Here is a 22,225-nt window from a genome sequence, read left to right on the forward strand (position 1 = left end):
ATAAGATGTCGGACATTAAATAAAATAGGTCATAGACAGGGCCGGCCCTAGCTCAGCAGGCGCCCTAGGCGAAAGACAAAAATGCCCCGCCCTCCGCGGCAAACACGCAAACATACATACAATAAAATAAATACATAATAAATTGTGAAGATAAACATATATACATTCTTTATTACTTCAATGCGCACTAAAATATTACAAACCATACTTTTGTGAAAATAAAACAATCATTAGAATATTTAGAACCATAATAAAAATAAATAAAAATAAAAAACACTTCCAAGTTTAGTGCAAAAGTCCCTGGGGGGTGCAATTCCAAAAACCTCTCTCTCTATTACAAAATGGAAACATCCCACTTCTTGTCATTAAAATAATCAACAAAATAATACAACCAAGGCAAACCAGACCGGAAAGAGAACTCAACTACCCATGAGCGCTAGCATGTGCATACTGCCGTAAAGGTACAGATCTGCTGGTCGCGTGCGTTTGTTTTGTAGGCGAATCACAGAAGCCAAGACTTCATTCAAAGGTATTCTTCTGTCTTGAGCGGGTGTTTGCAGGATGGATAGCGACGAGGTAATTTATTTAATTTTGACTAAATGACGATGACGATGTTTAAAATAGCTAAGTTCAACTGGCTTTATTACCGGGAAGTCGGCCCTGCGCTCGTCCTGTTGAAGCTGTGATGACCCCTCTAAACCCCTAGGTGCTGCTTGTGGCAGTTTTCTGGTTGTGTGTCTGTGTCTTGTCTTTCAGAGCCAGTCGCCGGGTCATCAGGAGAGGATGAGATGCACCTGGGCCCGGTGTAGTGCCCTTCCTTATTAGTGTGACGCTTCCTACCTCACGGCGTACAACCTGAGGGGACGTGGCGTGGCGTGACTGTGTGCTCGATGATTACGATTACGAAGCAGTTTAATTTCTTGTGTTTTATTGTAATAAATTGAATGTTAAACAGCAGTTCTCTTGTCTGCCTCCCGTTCTTGCTACAGCCCAGGAGTCAGGTTGTAACAAAGCAATGAAGTGAATAAAAGTAAAGACAACCACGTGCTGGCGATATCACACACTTGAAAAAGGTCTAAACAAAATGACATACTGGTACGTTCTCAAGAATACTGTAAACGGATGGTAAACAATCAACAAGTACTTAAAAAGTCCAGCAATAAAAGGGCCAAGTCGGCATCGGTCAGACATCCCTCCTTGTCTTTTATTTCACGCCAGTAAATGAACACCGAACCGATGTTTATTCGTGCCCCCACCAGCAGATGGCGTCCTAGGTGGCCGCCTAGGTCGCCTCTGCCAAGGGCCGGCCCTGGTGATAGATATGCAATAAAAAAGCAATAAGTAAGCAGTAGGTACCAAATAAGCAATAGGTGACAGTGAGTGGTAAAACGAGGCAAGATGAGCTATAAACGGATGTTGCATTTAGTGTGATACGGTAAATTAATATTGCACTTAGTTGAACAGGATTAAAATGAGTATTTCACTTTGTGTACTGGGATTAAACAGATATATATCAAACTAGAACAGTCCAAAAGCTACATGCACTGAAAAGTGAGATTTTCAACTGCAACTTTCAACTCACAGTCAGTAAAGCCAAAGCCGACAACTGCAGGGAGTTCACAGAAATTGGTAGAGTGGCAGGGGTGGGGAATCCTCCTCATAGCATCTTTAAAGAAGTCTTTCATTTTAGGTTTACATTTTTCAATTTATTTTGGGATAAAAACATAGAAGCATGGATAAAGGATGGACAAACCAGATTTATATCTAGTTTAAAAATGATAGGGATTTCCCTCATCAACTCTTGAAACCTGACAGAGAAAAAACTCCTGTGGTTAGGTATTCACAAGCTGTATTCCTTTTGCCAAGGACAGTCCAGGACACAGCTCTGGTCCCTGAGCAGGGGAGCGCTGGTGGTGATATTTCATGTTAACTTAATAGTCTTGTGATCCTTTTTGACTGTACTCCATCCTCTGATAATCCCTCTGGTCAGTCTGACAGATGATCCACTTTGCCAGATGATTTATCAGTCCAGCTCCACATCTCAATCTCATTAGAGGTTAGGTGGCCTGACATGTTTTCCTCTTGATTCATTTGAGTGATGTTAGGATGAAATTCAGTAGATTCTGTCCTCTGGGCACAAACAGAAAAAAAAAAAACATCCAATGCTGTTTAACAGCATTAGATGTTCTGCCTTAGAAAAAAAATGCAATTGTTCTAACTTTGTCCGCTCGTATTTTCTGCAGGAGAAAAACAAGTCAGAAGCAATAAACTTTGGAACAAATTTCCACTTTGCTTGAAGCCCTGTGATTTCAGATCAAGGAAGTTTAAGGTGTCAGAGAACAGTTAGTGAAACAAAGGGTACATGGAGGTTAGGGAAGGCTGATAATTCTCCAGAGCTGGAGCCCATTCAGCTGCAGTCAGCTGGAGAAATTCTCTGTGTAATCTGACCCATCTGTCTGCATGGACAGTTCTGGGCTCTACCACTACGCTGGGGCAACGTCACACCCTCATTACCCCCTTTTTTAGGCAGCTTCACCCCCTGCAAACAGCACAGGACCCCCTCTTCCTTTTGGACTCACGTGGCGCCCGAGGGTGGGGCTGGATATACAAACTTGTTGGAGACAGGACGGTAAAAACATCAACAATGGACAGAAAACAGAATCTAAACCATGGTGAGACGTTCTCCTTCGTCAACCCTTGGATCAGATACTTCCTCTTCTTCTTCAGCTTCTTATTTTGGGTGAGTCAAGTCCTTCTGTCTTCATGTAGCTCAGACAAGCACTGACAAAAACACAGCTGTTGTGTTTTCCCTAACACCATATCTCAATATTCCTGAGCACACAAATCTCCAGCTATCAGGGAGCCTCTTTTCAAAACGAGTCAGATCTGCTAAACTCAAAAAGCACAAAAACAGGGATTATAAATAAGTCATGAAGGAGTATAATTCAGATGGTATCCAGAGCTGCACACAGCAGGAGCACCCGGCCTCCCTGCTGCTACTATTTTAAGCTTACTCCAGTTATATATGGACCCTGAAGATTGCTCATATGTTACTGTAGCAAATGTCGAGTGGAGCGGTCTTCTTATATCAATAGTGCACTGACTCATACTTAACTTCAAAACGCCTGGCAGCTGTGTAAGCAGCATGGAAGTCGTATCTGAGCATTTTGAGATATTTTAAGTCAAGGGAGGCTTTAAAAGTTGAACACATCATGCTGCGTTGTTTCACAACAGGACCACACACTTCTACAGCTCATGTTATCCAGCAGTGATCCCCAACAAGAGCTTCTTGTGCTGTATATGTGGACAACTTCTGAAAATAGAGTATCTCTTTAAACATATATCAAACCACAGACTGAGTCAGCACATACAATCTGGACAGGGAGGCTGTGAAAGTATCACAGCTGACAGATGAAAACAGATACACATCTCAAAAAGAGAGTCCTGCAACGAATCACGACACAGGAGGAGCAGGGGTTCCCAAACTTTTCTTGCTTAAGACCCAAAACAGACATTTGGTGTTGCTCCGGGACACAGGGACACTGTTGTTGTTCTCCTTGGACAAACTTCAACAGCTGTGATCAGAGAATTTCCCTTTGACTTTTTTCAGTTTCAGTTTAGTTTTTATTTGTTTAAAAGCAAGTTTTCTGATTAATGTAATTGTTTGTTTTTAAATGCTTATTTTTAATAGTTTTTGTTAGTTTCAGTCTTAGTTTGAGTCTCTTTTAAAATATTCAGTTGGAAATAATGTTTTTGCATAACTTTTGATCTTAAACTATATTTTATTAATGGATTCATTGTGAAGTAAGTGTCGAGTAAATAACAAGCAAAAGTTTAAATTTTAGATCCAATTTTTCCTCTGCATCTCCACCTGAAATCACCAGCTAGAATTTACCATCTGACTAACTTTTCCCTGTGATATAGTGACAGAAACAGTCAGCCTCCTCACTGTTAGGATCCACACAGCTCTAAACTCTCCTGATGAAAGTTCAAGGATGCTACAAGAGATCAGGGCTAAACCACAGGATAAATCAACTCTTTAAGCAGTGGAAGTTTAACTCGTGACATGTTCACAGATTTTTTGAGGTCACTGATGCTCTGATAACCTCTTCCGGAACAAGTGTCACACAGGCACCTGATGTCTGTGTGTTTGTCTGACTGCTGGATCAAACCAACTACAGGAAGAGGGGTGGATGTTTCTGAGGGTTTCGATTTAAGGTAGAAGTACAGAATTTGATTTGACTGTAAAGCAATATTAGAGATCACGGGACCATATTTAGAGGGCAACTCCGTTTTTTTGACACCTGGACCTTATTTATAGGTGTGTGCATGCTCATATGCTCACTCAGACAAACATCGTGCAGCTCGGAGTCCTTCAGAAGTTATTTAGATCCAACCAATTTTAGCCGCACTTAGCGGGGGCCACGGCAAGGGAGCTTCAGCGCGGGACATAATCTCTGCAAAATCGCTCATTTCGGCTATATTTTTTCATCCATCGCCAGTGTTATCATAAAGTCAGCTCATCTACCATCTTCAGGTGGGTCAGCTGACCCAGAGCTGACCTGGGAAACAAATGTTTGACGGTTGTCCTTACCGGTTTGAGCCTGAGTACACTGACGCGGAGCTCCATGAAAGAAGGATGCAGAGGGACGAAGAGCTGGCTCGAGAACAACAAACAGGAGTACGTCCAAGACTCAATGCCAACTGGTGGTGCGCTTGTGGACAGTGTTCGCCTATGGCAACAGAAGAGGACTGTGTTTGTGATAACGATGGATAGCGATGGATGAAAAAAATATAGCCTAAATGCGCGATTTTGCAGAGATTATGTCCCGCGCTGAAGCTCCCTTGCCGTGGCCCCCGCTAAGTGCGGCTAAAATCAGTTGGATCTAAATAACTTCTGAAGGACTCTGAGCTGCACGATGTTTGTCTGAGTGAGTATATGAGCATACACACACCTATGAATAAGGTCCAGGTGTCAAAACCTTTAAAAGTATAGGGGGCATGATCGAGTATATCACAAGCCAGGAGTACAGTGACAGAAAGGGTTAACAAAGTGGAGACTCCCTCTGAAATCAGGAGTGCTGACAGGTCTGTTTTAAAGAACAAGTCAATATATGAGACAGTGACAAAGATAAAAACTAAAGACATTTCTCTTAAACGCCCCCTTTACATTGGAAAAACTCAGTTGTCAATGCAGCCGATAACTTACAGCTCTTTTTTGCGCTGATGGTTTCCCTCTAATCTAAATTCTTGTTTGTTTTGTACTTTTGACAAGAGTGTCTGCAAAATGAAATTGCAGAATTGTAGAAATGCAGGCACCTTTTTCGTTTTTAAATAAATTGAAAAAGACATTTTTCTGGACTTGTCAGGTGAATGTGTGAGGTCGAAAAGACATTTATACTAAAATAAGACAAACACTTGATAAGATTCCAGCTTCTGCAGTGTGTCATTCACTTAAAAATTTATTTGTGACTAGAATTTGGAAGTTGTGCAAATACAGATGAATCATCTTTTTTTGTGAAGTTCTAAGGTCGGTTTGGCATAGTGGTGTCGCTGTACTTGTAAGTGGAGCATCACTGTTAGGAGTAAGCAAACATAGAGCAGACATCAGTCAGTTCATTTAGTGGAGGTAATGATGGCTATTATTCTGTACCTGAGCAGTCATGGTCATATCCTCAGCTTATGTTTGAGCTTTTATAAATGAAAGAATAATTTGAATCATGAAGTGTTTGCTTGGTTTGCTGCTCTGCACAAACTTTATCACAGCTACAATGAAACCTAAGGAGACAGGTGAAGGTCTGCAGAAAAGAAAACTGTGAAACCGTGGCATGACTGAACTCATTTACTGTGAAATACAACAACGTTCAGAGGATTTTATAAAGCAGTTTGGATACTGAAGCAATTCATTGTATAAATGCATGGTGAGGACTATCCAGGAAAACCAGTGTTTTTCCAGGATAAAGACTCTGTTTAACACCTGCACCTACTGTCCTGTGTCCATGACTTTAACTAAGGTGCATGTTTGTTCTGAAGCAAATGGAGAGCAGATCTTCTTTTACAACAGCTTTTTTTTTTCTTTGTTCAAGAAAACTTTTTCCAGGATGCAAAGTGGCGAGATAATCTATTTGTTTGTAGTTTTGTAGAGCTATTGTTTGAGATGAGAAATCAATCAAACTTGGACTGTGAATCAATTTGGTCCAGGACGTAAAGCTGAGAGCATTTAGAAATGTGCTGCTATGAGCCTGATAATCTCATTTTAAATCATTGGTTATGGTCAGGCATATATCTATATGTGAGACTTTTTCAAGATCACTCAGAAACTCCTCATGGAGACTTTGAGTCATGATTTGACAGAGCAATTTATCAATCATACTCACACTTTATTTTTGTACATATTCCACCACTGCTCGGTGTAGCTGATAACAATCAGAAAGGATATTCTAAAAAGGAGAAAAGGTAAAATTAAATTAAGTCAAATTTTATGGATGAATAAAATAGAAAAGGATTACCATATTGAATATTTGAATAAACAAGCCAAAAGCACTTTAATAACATAAATTAGTGAGAGAAATTAATTAAGAGTTCAAGGGTACAGGCTATGTCCATGTATTGAGCTTATACAGTAAAGTTAATGAACCATGATAGAGCTTACAAAATAAAGCCCAGAGCTAGTATCCTTTGTTTAATGATTTAGAATATAGAGATATAGACAATAAGCTGTTTATTGGATATTAGACAGAAGGAAACAATTTGCTCATAGCTTTAAGGAACAGATAAACAATTGAAGCAACTTCAACAAACCTAAATACTTAGAGTTTAGAAGTTTAAGGGCCAATCCCAATTGACATTCTCACCCCTTCTCCTTTCTCTCACCCCTACATCTACCCCTTACACTTGGCCCTCTGTTTTAAGGGCCATGGGTACAGGGTAACAAAAAAAAAAAAAACATCTCCCAGAAAGTAGACGCCATTCGATTAAAAAAAAACAACCCAACAATTCAGAACATGGTACAATTTACGTGAAGTAGCAAAGGATTAGATATCTATATAAAAAAAATTCTACATATTGATGTATTATTTTTTCTTTTTTTTAAAACTTCTTTTGTATTTATTTGTTTCACCTTATCTATAAGTCTTTCATCTCAGGCGCAAACAGAATTTTGCAAAGAAGTAGAAGGGTCTTTGTACAGGAGTGACAGCTAGTGAGAAGGAGGTTGTATGGTGGTGGGTTGTGTTTGTTATAATTGTACAATGTAAATGTTCACGATATTCAAAATTCAATAAAAATAACTTTAAACTAAAAACATATCAAATTCATAGGAAATTTGTCAAACCCCTTGGTTTCAAGTGAGGTCCCGGCCTTTCTCCTTGAGCTTAAGGAGAATTGGGACATGTGCAAAACAAAGGGCTAAGGGGTAAAACAAGGTCTAAGAGAATTAGGATTGGCCATAAATCTGTATTTTGAGGCACCAAATATTCATTCATTCATTTTTCAAACCACTTATTTCATTCAGGGTCGTGGGTGGCTGGTGCCTATCCCAGCTGTCATTGGGCGAGAGGCAGGGTACACCCTGGACTGGTCGCCAGCCAATCACAGGGCTGACACAGACAGACAACCATTCACGCACACACTCACACCTAGGGACAATTTAGAGTGACCAGTCAACCTGGTGAGCATGTTTTTGGACTGTGGGAGGAAGCTGGAGTACCCAGACAGAACCCATGCATGCATGGGGAGAACATGTAAACTCCACACAGAAAGGCCCACCGGCTAAGCTGGGAACCGAATTGGTGACCATCGTGCTGTGAGGCTGCAGCGCTAACTGTTGCGCCACTGGGCACCAAATATCTTCTTTCATATGATATATGGAATAAATGGACATAAGGTTAAAACCATAGACTGTATGATGTATGGACATAGTTTCTATGACATAACTCTTTGTTTCTGGTAGAGAGTCTTGAAGCCCAAGGAACATTGGAAATACTGACTCACCCCAGCTCGGTTTGATTTCTTTGAGTTAGAACTGAGTTTGGAGGTGGACCTTTTGGCTCTTTGAAGACCACTACAGGGTGCCAACCTGTTTTGGGCAAAACTCTAAAAACGAATAAATAAATAAATAAATAAACACCCCTGCTCAGTGTGTGTTGATCGATAAATGAGCTCAGACCCAGGCTGTTTTTGGAACCAGACTGTAAACATGTTTATTTTTGAAGTAAAAATCATAGTTTTTGGTCTGGTGTGTTTTTGGTTTCTGCTTTTTCTGCAGCCAGCCTTAAGCAGAATCTCTAAAAACTGCAGTCTCGAGCATTTCTTCTTCATATTTAGACCGCAGGCTGTGTTAAAATAGATTGCTGAAAGCAACTGATAAACAGTCACAAATGTACCATCACAAACTGATGGAAAAAATACACTTGGTAACAAAACCAAAGAAAGATGGGGTCTGATTCGCAGACATATTTTTCTGCTTATGTGTCTGTTTACCTTGTTAATCCAACACTGTTCAACCCTGTAAACACTGCTGCTGTTTGTGCAGTTTTAATGAGGTGCCTTTATGCCTTTAAGGCAAATGTGTCACCTTTAAGTGTAAATGATAAGTTACAGTATAAGGTGTAGCTGTCAAACTAAAATAAGCATGACCATAATTCCACCTCTGGAAGGACATCTTTGACGAACATGCTTTTGTACACAGCCACGTTAAATTCAGGAGGATCTTAGGCCATGTCCACACGAAGCCGGGTATTTTCAAAAACGTGCATCCCCCCTCGTTCATTTTTAAAAATACTTCCGTCCACATGCAGAGGGTAAATCCGCCGGTGAGTGCGGCTCAAGGCATGCCAAACCCATAATGGGCAGAGACATAAAACCCGTGCCAGCCAATCAGAATGAGCCCCCGTCATTCAGCTGGGACGTTAAAAAACCGAAAACTCCGTTTACCGGCGTCCACACGAAACCATGAAACAGGAGTTTTCCAAAAACTTCACTTTGGCCGGAGTTTTTAGAAAACATCGTTTTTAGTGGCATAAAGCTGAGGTTTCATGTGGACGACAGACATAAATGTATAAAAAATATATGTTTTCCTAAATACCCTGCTATGAAGTTTTAAATAGAATACAAAACTTTTTGTCAGGAATCCCAGGTAAAACAAGAGGAGGACCCAATAGCAGATGAAACAAAAACTTTATTTTAACTAACTCAAAATTCAAAAACTCAAACAAAAGAAACAAAATCAAAAGTACTCAGACACTTACACTAAAGAAACTCAGAGGCACAGGAGACACAGGACACAAAGCACGGCGTACAGAGACAGCTACAATGAACCAACAAAGAACACATGGAGCACAGAGATAATATAGACATGGGGGATCAACACAGGTGTGAAACAAGACACAGGAAACACAGAACACTCAAGAATAACTAAGGTTTACACAAGACAAGAATCACTAATATAAACCAAAAACCTCAAATACACAAAACCCGGAATAACACAAAACCAAATACCCAAACCATGACACTTTTGTTATTTCTTTATTTTGTCCTCTACCTCATCGTACTTATTCTCTGTGTGCCAACATAGTTAGCCTCACATGCCAGCTGTGGCACCCGTGCCCTAGGTTTCCCAACCCTGATATACAATTTAAAGTACTGGATAAATTCAAAACAATGAGACATAAAGTAAGAAATGATGCAAAAATACAGCTAAAACTTATGATAAATTGTTGAAAGGTCAGCATTTAAGATATTTGATATTTTAGGCAAAAACAAAGAACTGTTTGTCACATGTAAAAGTAACAGTTAAATTATATAGTAAGTGAAACATCAGCTTTTTAAATCAACAAAGACATAAACCATGGAATCTACATTTCAAAAGCATATTGTGATTGTCACCAACACTTTAGTCCTACTTTAATGTTATACTACCTTTCAGCAGACTGTCTGCTACTATTTGGTTGTAGTTGCAGGTTTTCTACGATAATTTGTTTCCTGACAGTGTTGAAGATTATGATGATTCAGTTTATATTTCATATTCCAGATCTTAGTATCCAGAATATTGCCAGGATCTGGATTGTACTTTAACATCTGTCAGAAATTATGGTGACCTTGTCTTGTATTGTTTTGCAAAGCAATCCGACCATTTACGGTGGAGCTCTATACACATATGGTGAAAACAGCACTATCTCACAATGAAAAAGAATCCTTTAAAAAATTCCTGGATCCAGATCAGCTCCAGAATTTAACCATTTCTTCCTTATCCCATTTTGAACATTTCCTGAAAATTTATTCAAAATCCTTTAGTTACTTTTTAACCAACAAACTCTCAAAAAAACATAACCTCCTTGGCAAACTTATAATAATGAACAACTTTCTTTTAAAAACATGAAATGAAGGAAATGACAAAAGATAAAACTCTTTATCTGGGGAAGCTGAGGAAGTTTTATTGATTAAAGAAGTAATAGAAAAGGTAAAAACAAGTGGGGTATTAGAGAAATACACACACCGTACACACACACACACACACACACACACACACACACACACACACACACACACACACACACACACACACACACAGAGTCAGGAGGTCTCTGTCAGACTCTCATCACTTGTTTAAACACAGGGATCATGTCCGTAGCTCGACCCAGCCACTACACCTCCACGACATCCTTGTTTATCTGATCCTACACACACACACACACACACACACACACACACTCACAGCAGGCAGCAAACACTGTACAGCGCTCTCACTGTGTTTAGGGCCAATCAGCAATAACTGCAGCCGTGGCAGCCCGGCCTGTGTTGACTTTGTTTATCAGACGTGAGCTCAGAAGTGAACACTGCAGCCCTAATCCATCAGGCCTTTGTCCTCGCGTCCCCGCGGCTCAGTTCAGCTGGCTTTCACCTCCATGCACAATCCTGCGGGAGAAGCCTGATTCATCCCTTTGAAAAGCCTGAAAACAGAGCTGGGATATATTCACCACGTTTGTGTGAGTGTGTGTGTGTGTGTGTGTGTGTGCCTCCTGCTGCAGATGCACACTGTCACCCTATTTTCACACACATACACAGTGGCAAACTAACAAACGGAGCTGCAGGTAAACACGCTCCTACACGACAGACACGATGCTGAAAAATAACCCTAACTAACAGCTTTGGAAAATCTTTTAAAACTGCTCTCAGAGAAACTCTGCATCGCTGCTGCCTTGTGTTTTGTCAGCTTTTGTCTCGTCAAAGGGGGGTTATCGATTCTAAAACGAAAGACAGATAAAGCACAGTTTACTTCTGCAGAGTACACACAACAATCAGGTTAGATTTTATGGCTGCCAAGCAAAACTTACACCTCTCTTACTGCAAATAACGCTGCAAACCGATGCATCCCCTCGACCTCTAGAGATCAAAACAAAACAGTCCGTGTTTATGTGAACAGAACAAAAGGCTCTCTGTGCTCAAACAGAGACTCACATTAGTAATCAGGAGACTATCTGTGAATCTGGAGGCTGTAAAATGAAAGTCAGGCCATGCAGATTGTTATTCAAGGTGAGAAAAACAATCAAGGAAAGCAGGAAAATTAGTGTTGACAATGCAATCAACAGGAAGCTCTAATTCCACCTATTTGTAGCCCTCCTGGCTGCTGTATTATGTAGCTCCTGTCAGGCTGAACACCCATCATCCTCTGCAGGTTTACAGCTTGTCCTCCAGCAACGCCATCACTTACACCTCTCACACACACTCACACACACACAGTTTTCTATGGCTGAGGTCGTCACTGTTTGCAGAGATTAATTAAATGAGGAATTCTCATCGTCCTCCTCTGCGTGCACAGCGTGGGCCGCCAACGTCTTTTTTTGCAATATTTTACTCAGCAGGAGCTGCTGTTTTTATTCCACTCTGAACTTTGTGTGTGATATATTTTTTCTTTTTTAGAAGAGCTCGGAGCTGGTCCAAGATAGATCAACACCCAAAACACCACACACTTCATCTCTTTGCTTCTCTCCCTGTGGCACCTCCGGTTGGATTTTCCTCTTCACACCTGACATTATTAGGGTCATCAAAACGCTGCTGGGTGGACAATAACCACACTTTTCTTTCAAAGTTAGTTTTTGGAGCTGTTTTTACTTTGCCAGGAAGGACAGCAGAGGGGAGACAGAGAATGTGGGGAGAAGAGAGGAGAGGAAGACAGGCAGCTGTGACGTCCACGAAATGTGTCGTCACATTTAATGTAATCTGTTTATGTTTTTATTTTTGGATGTCATAGGCTCGATGCACGGATCGCTTCCACATTGGCATGCAGTGGCAAGGCCATTTCCAGTCACCGAAAAATGCAGTAGAAAGTGACAGTAGATGGTGTTATGATGGCTAGTATCTAGTACAACACCATGTAACAAGTCGTTAGGGGTTGACCGATATGAGTTTTTTGGGGGCCGATACCGATGCTTTCCAAATTTGGGCAGCCGATGCCGATATGCATAGCCGATTTTTCCAATCTGATATTCAGGCCTATTGTTAAATAAATTTATATTCATCACATTTTTGTGAAACGCAGCAATTTCTGAGCAACTAAAAGAAATCTATTACAACAAGTCGTGTCCAGTCCTCTGAACATTTATTCAGTTTTCAAAACAATGAAATATTTTGTCTGAGTAAACACACAATGTAACAAGCAGTAGTAAACATTCACACTCTTCTTAAAGTGTCAAAAAAGAAATTTATACTTATTAATATAATTTGAACAAAAGTATGTAATGTATCCAAGTGGTTCCACAAGTTTGAGGTGCTCATCTTTTCTGCCACCTCTGCTTCCATGCTCACAAAATTGCCCGAAAATGTTGCATTTTGGTTTTCCTGGTGTTTGCTGGGTGAAGTGGTCCCATATTGGATTCTGCTTTTTTGCAGCCTGCAAAAAAAAAAAAAAAGTAAGTGGTATCAATAGATTGATTTGAAAATATCTTTTCAATTAATAAAAAAAAAAAAAAACGAAAGCATAATTGTATAACTGATTGCTATAACACACCATGTGTCACATACTACACAAAATACATAAAATGTGTTCTCTATGGGCCTGATTTAATAGGGGTTAGCATGTGGTAAATGCAGGGTTGGTGTGAGCAAAATTCAAGTGCAGTTAAGATTTTTGTCTCTTATAAACAAGACAGAAAAAATGCAGTGTAAACTAATCTATACATATAACTTGCACTGCAAATAAAAAACGTTTTATTTTGATAAATTTTATATAACAGGCTTTAAAATCACATTTTTTTTAATTGGATTTAGCACATACAGTTTAGCACCTGGCTTAGTAAATCAGGCCTTATAGTGATAGTCCGGGATGGAACAAGTTGGGTCCTATCATAAGGCAGTGATTTTGTGCAGCAGAAGCCCAGAGCGCACGCATCAAACACCCCCTCCCTGCTCCTCTGCCGGTTTCCTCTGAACTCAGACGGGGCCATATTTTACTTGACCAAAAACACAAATAAACGGACTCCCACCGAAAAAATCTGGTATCGGTCTGCATTAACGCTTTATTTGGAGAATTTTCAGCGCGTTACTTTCACACAAAAACACCGCTAAATAAGGCTCCAGTTCTCATCGTGTCGTAAAACAGCGCTACCTCCACTGCAGAGCCACAGCTGGCTACGAGGCGCTCGCCGCTTAGTGTATCAGTCCGCGCGCGGCGTGCCAGATAAAAACAAACGCAGGTAGTCTGCCAGGACTAAGAGACACAATGAGAACTAGAGCCTTATTTAGCTGTGTTTTTGTGTGAAAGTAACGTGCTGAAAATTCCCTAAATAAAACATGAATGCAGACAGATATCAGATTTTTTCTGTGGGAGTCCGTTTATTTGTGTTTTTGGTCAAGTAAAATATGCCCCGTCTGAGTGCAGAGGAAACCAGCAGAGGAGCAGGGAGGGGGTGTTTGGTGCGAGCGCTCTGGGCTTCTGCTGCACAAAAACACTGCTGTAGGGGTAATTTCTGCCCTAAACCTTGTGATAGGACCCAACTTGTTCCATCCTGAAGTATCACTTTAAATAGTGCATAAACAAGTAATTTCAAATATAATGAACCGATTATAATACTGCTACACTTACGTGTTATATGTCTGTGTGTCTGTCTCTCTTACTTACTGGGCAGTGGGCACTTCATACCTCAAAGGAAAACATGTAGCATAACATAAATGCATTTCTAAGTAGACCATAAATGATAAAAACATAACTCTGGTCATGCATTTACGTGGAGGAATTTGCGGGTGGCTAATAAATGTTTCAGAAAAAGCCCCATGATTGATTCTTTACTCCTTTTATGACTCTCGCCATTTCATCATATTTACTTTGTTCTGTTGTTAACAGTACAGTAGTGATGTGTTTTCACCAACACAGTTGAACATGTACAAGTAAAGTCAACTTAGACCACGCTAATCTCTTACTGCTAAAACTTATCACAAAGTAGCATTTGAAGTTAACATGCTGGAGACTGGAGAGCCATAGAGCCACAAAAACGGTAAAATGTTCAACAAATCTTACCATTATTCATTGTAGATGCAACAGGTGCAGGCTTGGATTCCACCGAGCTCACTCCGCTCTGACGTAAATGAATGCTATCCAGCGTGCTACAGGGGTCCTTTCTTGTGGGCCATCTTTAGCTGCCCGCACATGTGCCTGATCAAAAATTGCATAATTTTATACAACGGATCTAAAGTCAGCTTTTTAAAAGAAAATACGGCCGATGGCTGATAGAGACAAATGTCCAAATATCGGCCGGCCGATAAATCGGTCAACCTCTACAAGTCGTATAAAGGTTTTAAATTGTTTGTGTTTTTATTTGTTTGGAGCTTTGCAGGTAATTTGCTAACAGTAGCTAGCCTGAGCTAGAAGACTTAGGCTGTGTCCGAAATAGGATAGAATAGAATAGAATAGAATAGAATAGAATAGAATAGAATAGAATAGAATAGAATAGAATAGAACTTTATTGTCATTGTAACAAGTACAACAAAATTGAAGTGCAAAAAGGTCCACAAGAAAATAGATGATGACAGCTTGTCATTCAAATCACTCCCTATTCACTACATAGTGCACTTTGTAGTGAATACGCCATTTTGTAGAGCTGTCTGAAATCTGAGTGAGTATGGTCATACACCATATAGTCCACTCAATGTATCCCACAATGCATTTTGAAAAGTAGAGTATTAGCGATGCTTACTATGTGAACACTATATACCATCATGCATTGTGGTTCAAACAGAAGGAATGGCTGATAACATGATCAATGATAACTGATAACATGAGATAACATTAAAAACTGTCAGAGAATGGCACTTATCTCTCTGTTTAACTTTCAGACAAGCGCGTCTGTCAATGATGTTAGCCGCTGAACTGTTCATCGTGGGTACTTCAGAGTGTGGTAAAGTTCAAAACTTTTGAGTAGTGTGGGAAATCAGACACACAGGGTTTCTATTGTGGCCAAATTATGAAGTTACATTTGTGCCACCAGAAACTGAATTTGAATTAAAATACTGAATTTGAAAAAACACGATGTGTAATGGAATTTAGTATCTTGACATTGAATCTATTTTTTTTAATTGAATTATTTTTTTTTTAATGAATTTGAAATTGGATTTTACTTATGAAAACGCATCTCTTTTTATAACTTAAATTCAAAAACACAGAATTCAATTTCGATTCACAAAAGGTAGATTCAGTTATACAATTCAATTTCAATTCAGAGCAGCACGACCATTACGTCATCTTGTGTCCGTAAGGGAGAGTAATCAAGCTCAGTTTTATTGTGTTTATTTGTAATGGGATTTCTGTATTTATGAGGTGAGGATGCAGAAACAAAGAAAGTTTCAGGAATGGAAAAAAAACATTTAAAGATGTATTAACAATGATTCTTTTAAATAAAACTGAACTGTAAAGAAGCTCAGTTGCCGGCCTCATTATTTTCTTCTGTTTATACAGATATTCTTTTCTGCTTATGGGCTCTCACTGTGAGACCTGTAACACAGCCAAGGGTATAAACCCAAGAGCTGAAGAAATGAGATCTGCACCCTCTGTGCATGCAAACTTCAGCCAGTCTGAAGTTGTTAAGATAAATATTCATCTCTGACGTGGCTCTGAATTCTGTTGATTTAAAAGCACAGGTGGACAGATTTGATCAGAAAAATGAAATCTCTGCCTCGTCATCCTCTAAATTAGTATGAGTAAAGCTGAGATCCATGTGTTTGGGTTCGTTTCCAATCTGTCAATTTGCTGTTAAAAACATCAGCTGGCTCTGTTGTCATGGCTACAAGCTGTGCTCACTCAGCAGCTAAAGAAAGGCTCGCCATCACTAATCTCATCACGCCTGTCCTGTCTGAGAGTGAGAATAAAGTCTGTTTGAACACAGCTAACACAGTGGAGGAAACACACTTTCTCTGCAGAGAGCCTTCACACCTTCACACGAAGAATAAACACACAGTTACACACCAGTTACTGCTGCTAGATGCAGGTTTGCGTCAGGCTGTTAACCTGTTGAACTCCACATCTGTTGTTGAGTTCACACCAAAAAAATAAATAAATAAAAAGTCTCAGCTAAATGTTTAGTGTTTACTTTCTTCATTTTTTTTTGTAACCACAGATGCAGATCTTTTGAGAGGCAATTTCCTTTAAATTCCACTCCACTCTGTTGTCATCAAACAGACTTCAGCTTCACTATGCTGCCGGGGGATGCAGGTTGTGCAAACTGGGCCATTGCTAACTGGAAAACTGGAATCATGTGTTTGGTCATTCCTGACCTGAGAATTTCCATGCTGGTTTTAAAATGAGTGGCTGAAGATTAGATTTCTTAACTCCCATTAATAAGCAAACAGGTAGATTCATCATTGACTGTTTAATATATGTGATGTCACCCATTTGTTACTGATACATTGTTTTGAAGCTGATCGTCTTTTTCTTGAGGATGGATCAGGGCCCAGTGCCTCCTGCAGGTGGGGTCTGGATGGACCGCTGTCTTACTGTTTCCTAACTTAGTTATCTAAAGCCCTGATGCTAACTTGATAAAGTAACAAAAAAAGACACAGAGTCCAAAACATGAGAGTTCAGCCAGCTTGAGTCCAAAACTTCATTCAAAGCAAGCAAATTTAAACAAAATGAGTTGAGAGGTCTGCAGGAAATCAACTGTCTATATCAAGGGTGGGTGGGGTCTTGTAGAATAGAATAGAATAGAATAGAATAGAATAGAATAGAATAGAATAGAATAGAATAGAATAGAATAGAAAATACTTTATTTATCCCCAAGGGAAAATTCAGGAGTCACAGCAGCAATCAAGAAAACAAAAGTAAGAAAGTGTATAGAAAGTGTAAAAAGGTCCACAAGAAAATAGATGCTGACAGTTTGTCCATCATTGTTCAGTTCAGCCAGCCTCCACCTCCACAGGGTCCAGGACTGAGCTTCTTCAGCAGTCTGTTCAGTCTCTGTCTCCTGGATCCTGTCTGCTCACAGCAGGTGAAGCTCTTCCAATGTGGCGTTGGTGTCTGGTGGTAGCTCTGTTAGCCATGTCTGTGAATAGCATGATGCTACTCTGCCTTCTGGTATTCCCTCTGTTGCTGGGCTAGCACAGCTCATCCATCTTATTGGAGATAGCTCTTACGTTCCCAACAATGGTGGGTGGAAGGACAGGACCATGTTGTCACTTCTTAGCTCACACCTGGGAACCAGGAGTCCAAACCTCCTTCTCCTCACTTTGTGGGAAACATCAGGCCTTGCACCAGTTAGCATTGACATGCTACAGGCTGCTAACAGCTGATTTCACAATGCGGCCATGGTTACACATAGGATATCCAGACAAACACAGGAGCAAAAATAGTAAAAATATCACTTAGACACAACCAGTTTGGTTTCCATGACCATCAAATGAACCATACAAAGAAATGATCCACTCTATATACAAAGATGACGACAAAGAGACTAAAAATTACAAATGGACAAAGAAAAGAGAGCTGCTGCAACAGGCTGCCACAACAGAGAGGCGCTTAGCAACAAAGCGACAACAATATACTTATAATTTATACCATAGTGTTAGACATCCATACTGTTCCAGATGTCCAATGGTTGTCTTTCTTTGGGCAACAAGAGTTTTGGCAACAGACCCTTTTTACGTGGATGTACAGGTTCATGATGGTTTCCTGTTTCTGAGTGTTCTGAGTAAGCTATGGATAGCCATGCAGCATATGTAGGTTTAGGGGATTGTGGGCTGTAACTGTTTAACTGCTTTTAATGTGCTAGTCAGGGTTGTATGAATTTATGTTTGAACTTCTGTTGCAAACCAAACTGACCTCAGGAGACATTCAAGCCTTCAAATTCAAGTCTATTTTCATGACCTTAATGAACTTTTCTTTTGACACAGCAGTCCTGTACTACCAGCTCAAGTTCAATGATCTCAGATGTCAAGGCTGGCCTCAAACATGCATTTTCACCGACTCCTCAAGAGGGGGAAAGGGCAGAAAATTTTAAGGGTGTGTCCATGAGAGGGCCAGCTTCTGATGTCTCTGTTAGTAGACGGTAGGTTGACAGCTGTAGGGGCCTTTGGTTGCAAGTAGGTTAGCGAGGGACACTTGACTGCTATATTTAAGCCACTGCACAACTATGAACTGTCCCATCATCAGGTTTTTTGACAAAAATCCTCTACAGTTTACAGGGACCACATTGGAAATGTTGAACTCATAGCTTTGTGTGGGTTAGGGTGTGGTAAAGAGGCAGGCCCCTCCACAGAGTGCCCACCTGTCAGTCAAGTCAGCCAAGCCCTTGTATGGGCAAAAGTAAGTTTTGCACCTTTGAAAATGACATATTACTGAGAAATTTCTACAGCCAGCCTCATGAGCACTTTTGCATCAGCTTCATATTTTTATTTTTTAGACCTGGAGTTGCTGCTTGCTAATTACATGTAATCTACTGCATCAATGATTTTATTCAATTACCTGAATGCTGAACAGAACATTACAGATAACAGCTGGGTTCCAGAAAGCGCATGATGTCAAATCAGTTGGTGGCTCCTGGTAAATTTAATGCAGATAACAATAATTATTGCTAGCTTTTTGTCTCTTAAACAGAAAAATAACAGCAGGCCCAATAAGTGCTCTATCCAACAGCACCAGAGCTTGTGAGAGCATCTCTATGCTGCTGATCTTTGGGAAAATCACTCAAACCATGAGCTGTATGTTTTTTCCTCACCACCATTTACATGACAACGTTTCAATGAGAAATGCTAAAACAGTGAAAAAAATCTGCATTTACACAGAAACACTGAGTGACAATGAAACACAATAATACTTTTGCGTTTCACTCTAAATCTGTTGGCCCCTACTGGAAAACCACCTAATCTTTATACATACAGAGAACTGAATCCAGCTTTGTTTGAACCATGCATTCTAATCAAATTTAAATGACAAAGTTAAGTATAATACTTTTCAAGGAAAAATGATTTTTCTCCCCTTGTCAGGATTTTTACTCAGGTTAGCACCTCAGTATGTTTCCTTACACTTTCAAACGAACTTAAGACGCTCAGTAGAGACCCTTAAAATGAGACGGTTCAGCTCACAAGAGGTCCGTTCTAATAAATACTTTTCTTTAGAAAAAATGAAGAAGATGACACTTAAAACATCAATCTTTATTTGAATAGAGCCAAATCACAACAAGTGTTGTTGCAAGAGCCCTTCCAATATAAGGAACAGGTCTAGCTTTGCTGATGGTAAATAGTCAACATATAATCCAGCTTAAAGACAAGATAAGGAGTCAGACCTCATCTTAAACCATCACAGCAGTATGTTTTTATTGATGCTCATTTATCTATTCAGCTTTAAACAGCTCCCTTTGTTTTCACTGTGACTAACCCTTCTTTCAGAACAAATTAGCATTAAATTGAACATTATAATTCAGGGTCAAGTTCAAACATGATCCAGCTCATTTCTTCTGATTCACATTAAAGTGAATATTTCCATAAGAGGTGAGGTTAGAAAAGGAGAGCAGAACTTCAGTAGGAATAATCATGTTGACATTTCTGTCCCCATTCACCTCTGCTTCTTCTCAGACCTTTGATGTTGACACAACCTTAAAACAGAAAGGAGGTAAACGACTTCACCTTTCGCTTCTCGACCTCTTATGGGTGAATTGACTCAGCAGCTTGTCCTCACTTCCAACACATTACATTCTAATGATGTATTTGATATGATGATGATGATGATACCAGCTTGTCCCTCACATCCATCAGGGAAAATAAATTATTTGGTTTTTCTATGTGTTTATTTTGTTTTTTAAAAAACAGATTTTTGACTAATCCATTATAAATACCTCAAATCCTTTTTTCCTGTGCAGCCACATGAAGCGACGACTTCAGAGGCTTAGTTTGTGTTCTGCCTCCAACAGAAACTACTGTAAGAAGTCATTAATTATAAGAATTCACATATTCCTGCTTTCAGAGTTACAGCTTAATCCACCTTCATGCCTGTGCTCTAAATCTGAAGCTAAAACCAGGAAGTTTTTGGCTTAAAAGGGTTTATAATATTAGTAGAGGGAACAGCTACTTCATCAAACTTGCTTATTTGGTCCAAAAGGAAAGAGAGAAAACATTTTAGATACTGAAATGTAAAGGTCTAAGAAGACCATTTTCTGTCACTGTTAGGCTAAACTTTTCCTCAATGTGCTATCCTGAGTCTAACCTCACCTTTAATGGACTATTAGCTGTTTTAAAGATGCTATGAGGAGGATCTGTTTTAATTGGACTGCAGCTACCACCTACCAGTCTGGAGTCTCAACCACACTGTCATAAAGATGTGACTTTTAACCAGGCATGTGTTTGGGACAAATTTTCTTTGTTCAAGTCGACTTTTTACCGGATACAACGCGATGAGGTTCAGTTCAGCTTCAGTTCAGTTCAGTTCAGGTAAGGCATTCATCAGTACAGTTCCAGCTGAAATACACCAGATGTTGCAGTGCTTCTCTGCTCTGTCACTGCAAAAGAAATCAAATAGGTTTCATTCAAGTCAATGTGTCAACTTACACTGGATCCGTTCTGTTGTAGTCCGTCTGAGTGGCTGCTCCGTCATGATGCAGGTAATACACAGCCACACTGTAAAAAGGGAATCAATTCAATTGAATTCAATTCAATCAGTTGAAGTGATGTAATTTTTTTATCAATCCAACTCAATATTTTTAAGTTAAGGTTTCCAATGTATTTTTGTGGATCATATCAACTTGTAATTCTGTGTTGCTACAACTAATAAAAAGAAGTAGTTGGACCAATTTAAATAATTGCTTCAATTGGTCACACCTAAATAAATTCAGTTCTTTGAAATGAAATTAACAAGTTCATTGAACACAACTTAATAAGTCAAATAAATTAAATAATTTAATTCTTCTGAAATCAATAGTTTGCATTAATCCAACTTGAAATTTTAAGTTGTTTCAACTCAATAATCTGCAAAACCCAACGAAAAACCATGGATGAGGAGGAAACACTGTGGATATGAGACCCTGATGCGCATTAAGATACCACGCGGGGACAGTGTGTCTGTGCTCCATGGCATGGACCAGCTGCCAGTCCTGGTCCACTGCGCTAACTGATTGGCTGGCTGGCTGGCTGGCTGTGCTCCACAGCAAAGGCTGCTTGGCTTCAATTATAATACTCTCTCAGTAATGGTAATTTGAATATAACTGAAGACAAAACCCAGTTTGTCATTTCTGATGATAATTTTAGCCCATCAACACATCTCATTTATCAACATATAAAATATTTAACACGCTTAAAGGTACACAGTCCATGCCACAGGGCACAGACAGCAAGTCCATGCCATGTGGAGCACAGAAAGCCTGTGCTTTTGGCAGGTCAACAGCTTAATGTACAGCGGGGTCTAATATCCACTGCATTCCCTCCTCACTCACGGTTTGAAATGAGTCAATTTAACAGGCTATAAAGTAAACTTTACAAGTAGACATAAAGTAAACTTGAATCAAGACTATTAGTTATATTTACTAATCTTTTTAGTGCAATTATTTTCCTAGATCCTTTTGAGTGAGCTCAACTTATCACATTTTTACAGCGCAATGAAGTATAAAAACATCTCGTCAGATTTTACTTTGAGGTTTTGGGAATTATTGAGTTGAAACAACTAAAAACCTTAAGTTGGACTGATGCAAAATGTTGATTTCAGAAGAATCAAATTCTTATGTCCATTTGACTTAATCAATTGTGTTGATTAAACGTA

The 22,225-nt window shown here is 39.6% G+C and overlaps 1 protein-coding gene across 1 annotated transcript in view; it reads left to right on the top strand.

The window, feature by feature from the left end:
- The first annotated feature begins 2,630 nt into the window (after positions 1-2,630).
- The window catches only part of tspan33b (tetraspanin 33b), a 49,957-nt gene continuing 30,362 nt past the window's right edge, over positions 2,631-22,225 (top strand). Inside the window, exon 1 of the mRNA XM_074677588.1 lies at positions 2,631-2,740. Within this exon, the coding sequence (XP_074533689.1) occupies positions 2,645-2,740 (96 nt within the window). The 5' untranslated portion in view covers positions 2,631-2,644. The remainder of the gene's footprint in view (positions 2,741-22,225) is intronic.

This window comes from Halichoeres trimaculatus, unplaced genomic scaffold (assembly GCF_033239565.1).
Source record: "Halichoeres trimaculatus isolate MK-OKI-2021-1 unplaced genomic scaffold, fHalTri1.1 fHalTri1_scaffold_10, whole genome shotgun sequence".
In the NCBI taxonomy this organism is placed as follows: domain Eukaryota; kingdom Metazoa; phylum Chordata; class Actinopteri; order Labriformes; family Labridae; genus Halichoeres; species Halichoeres trimaculatus.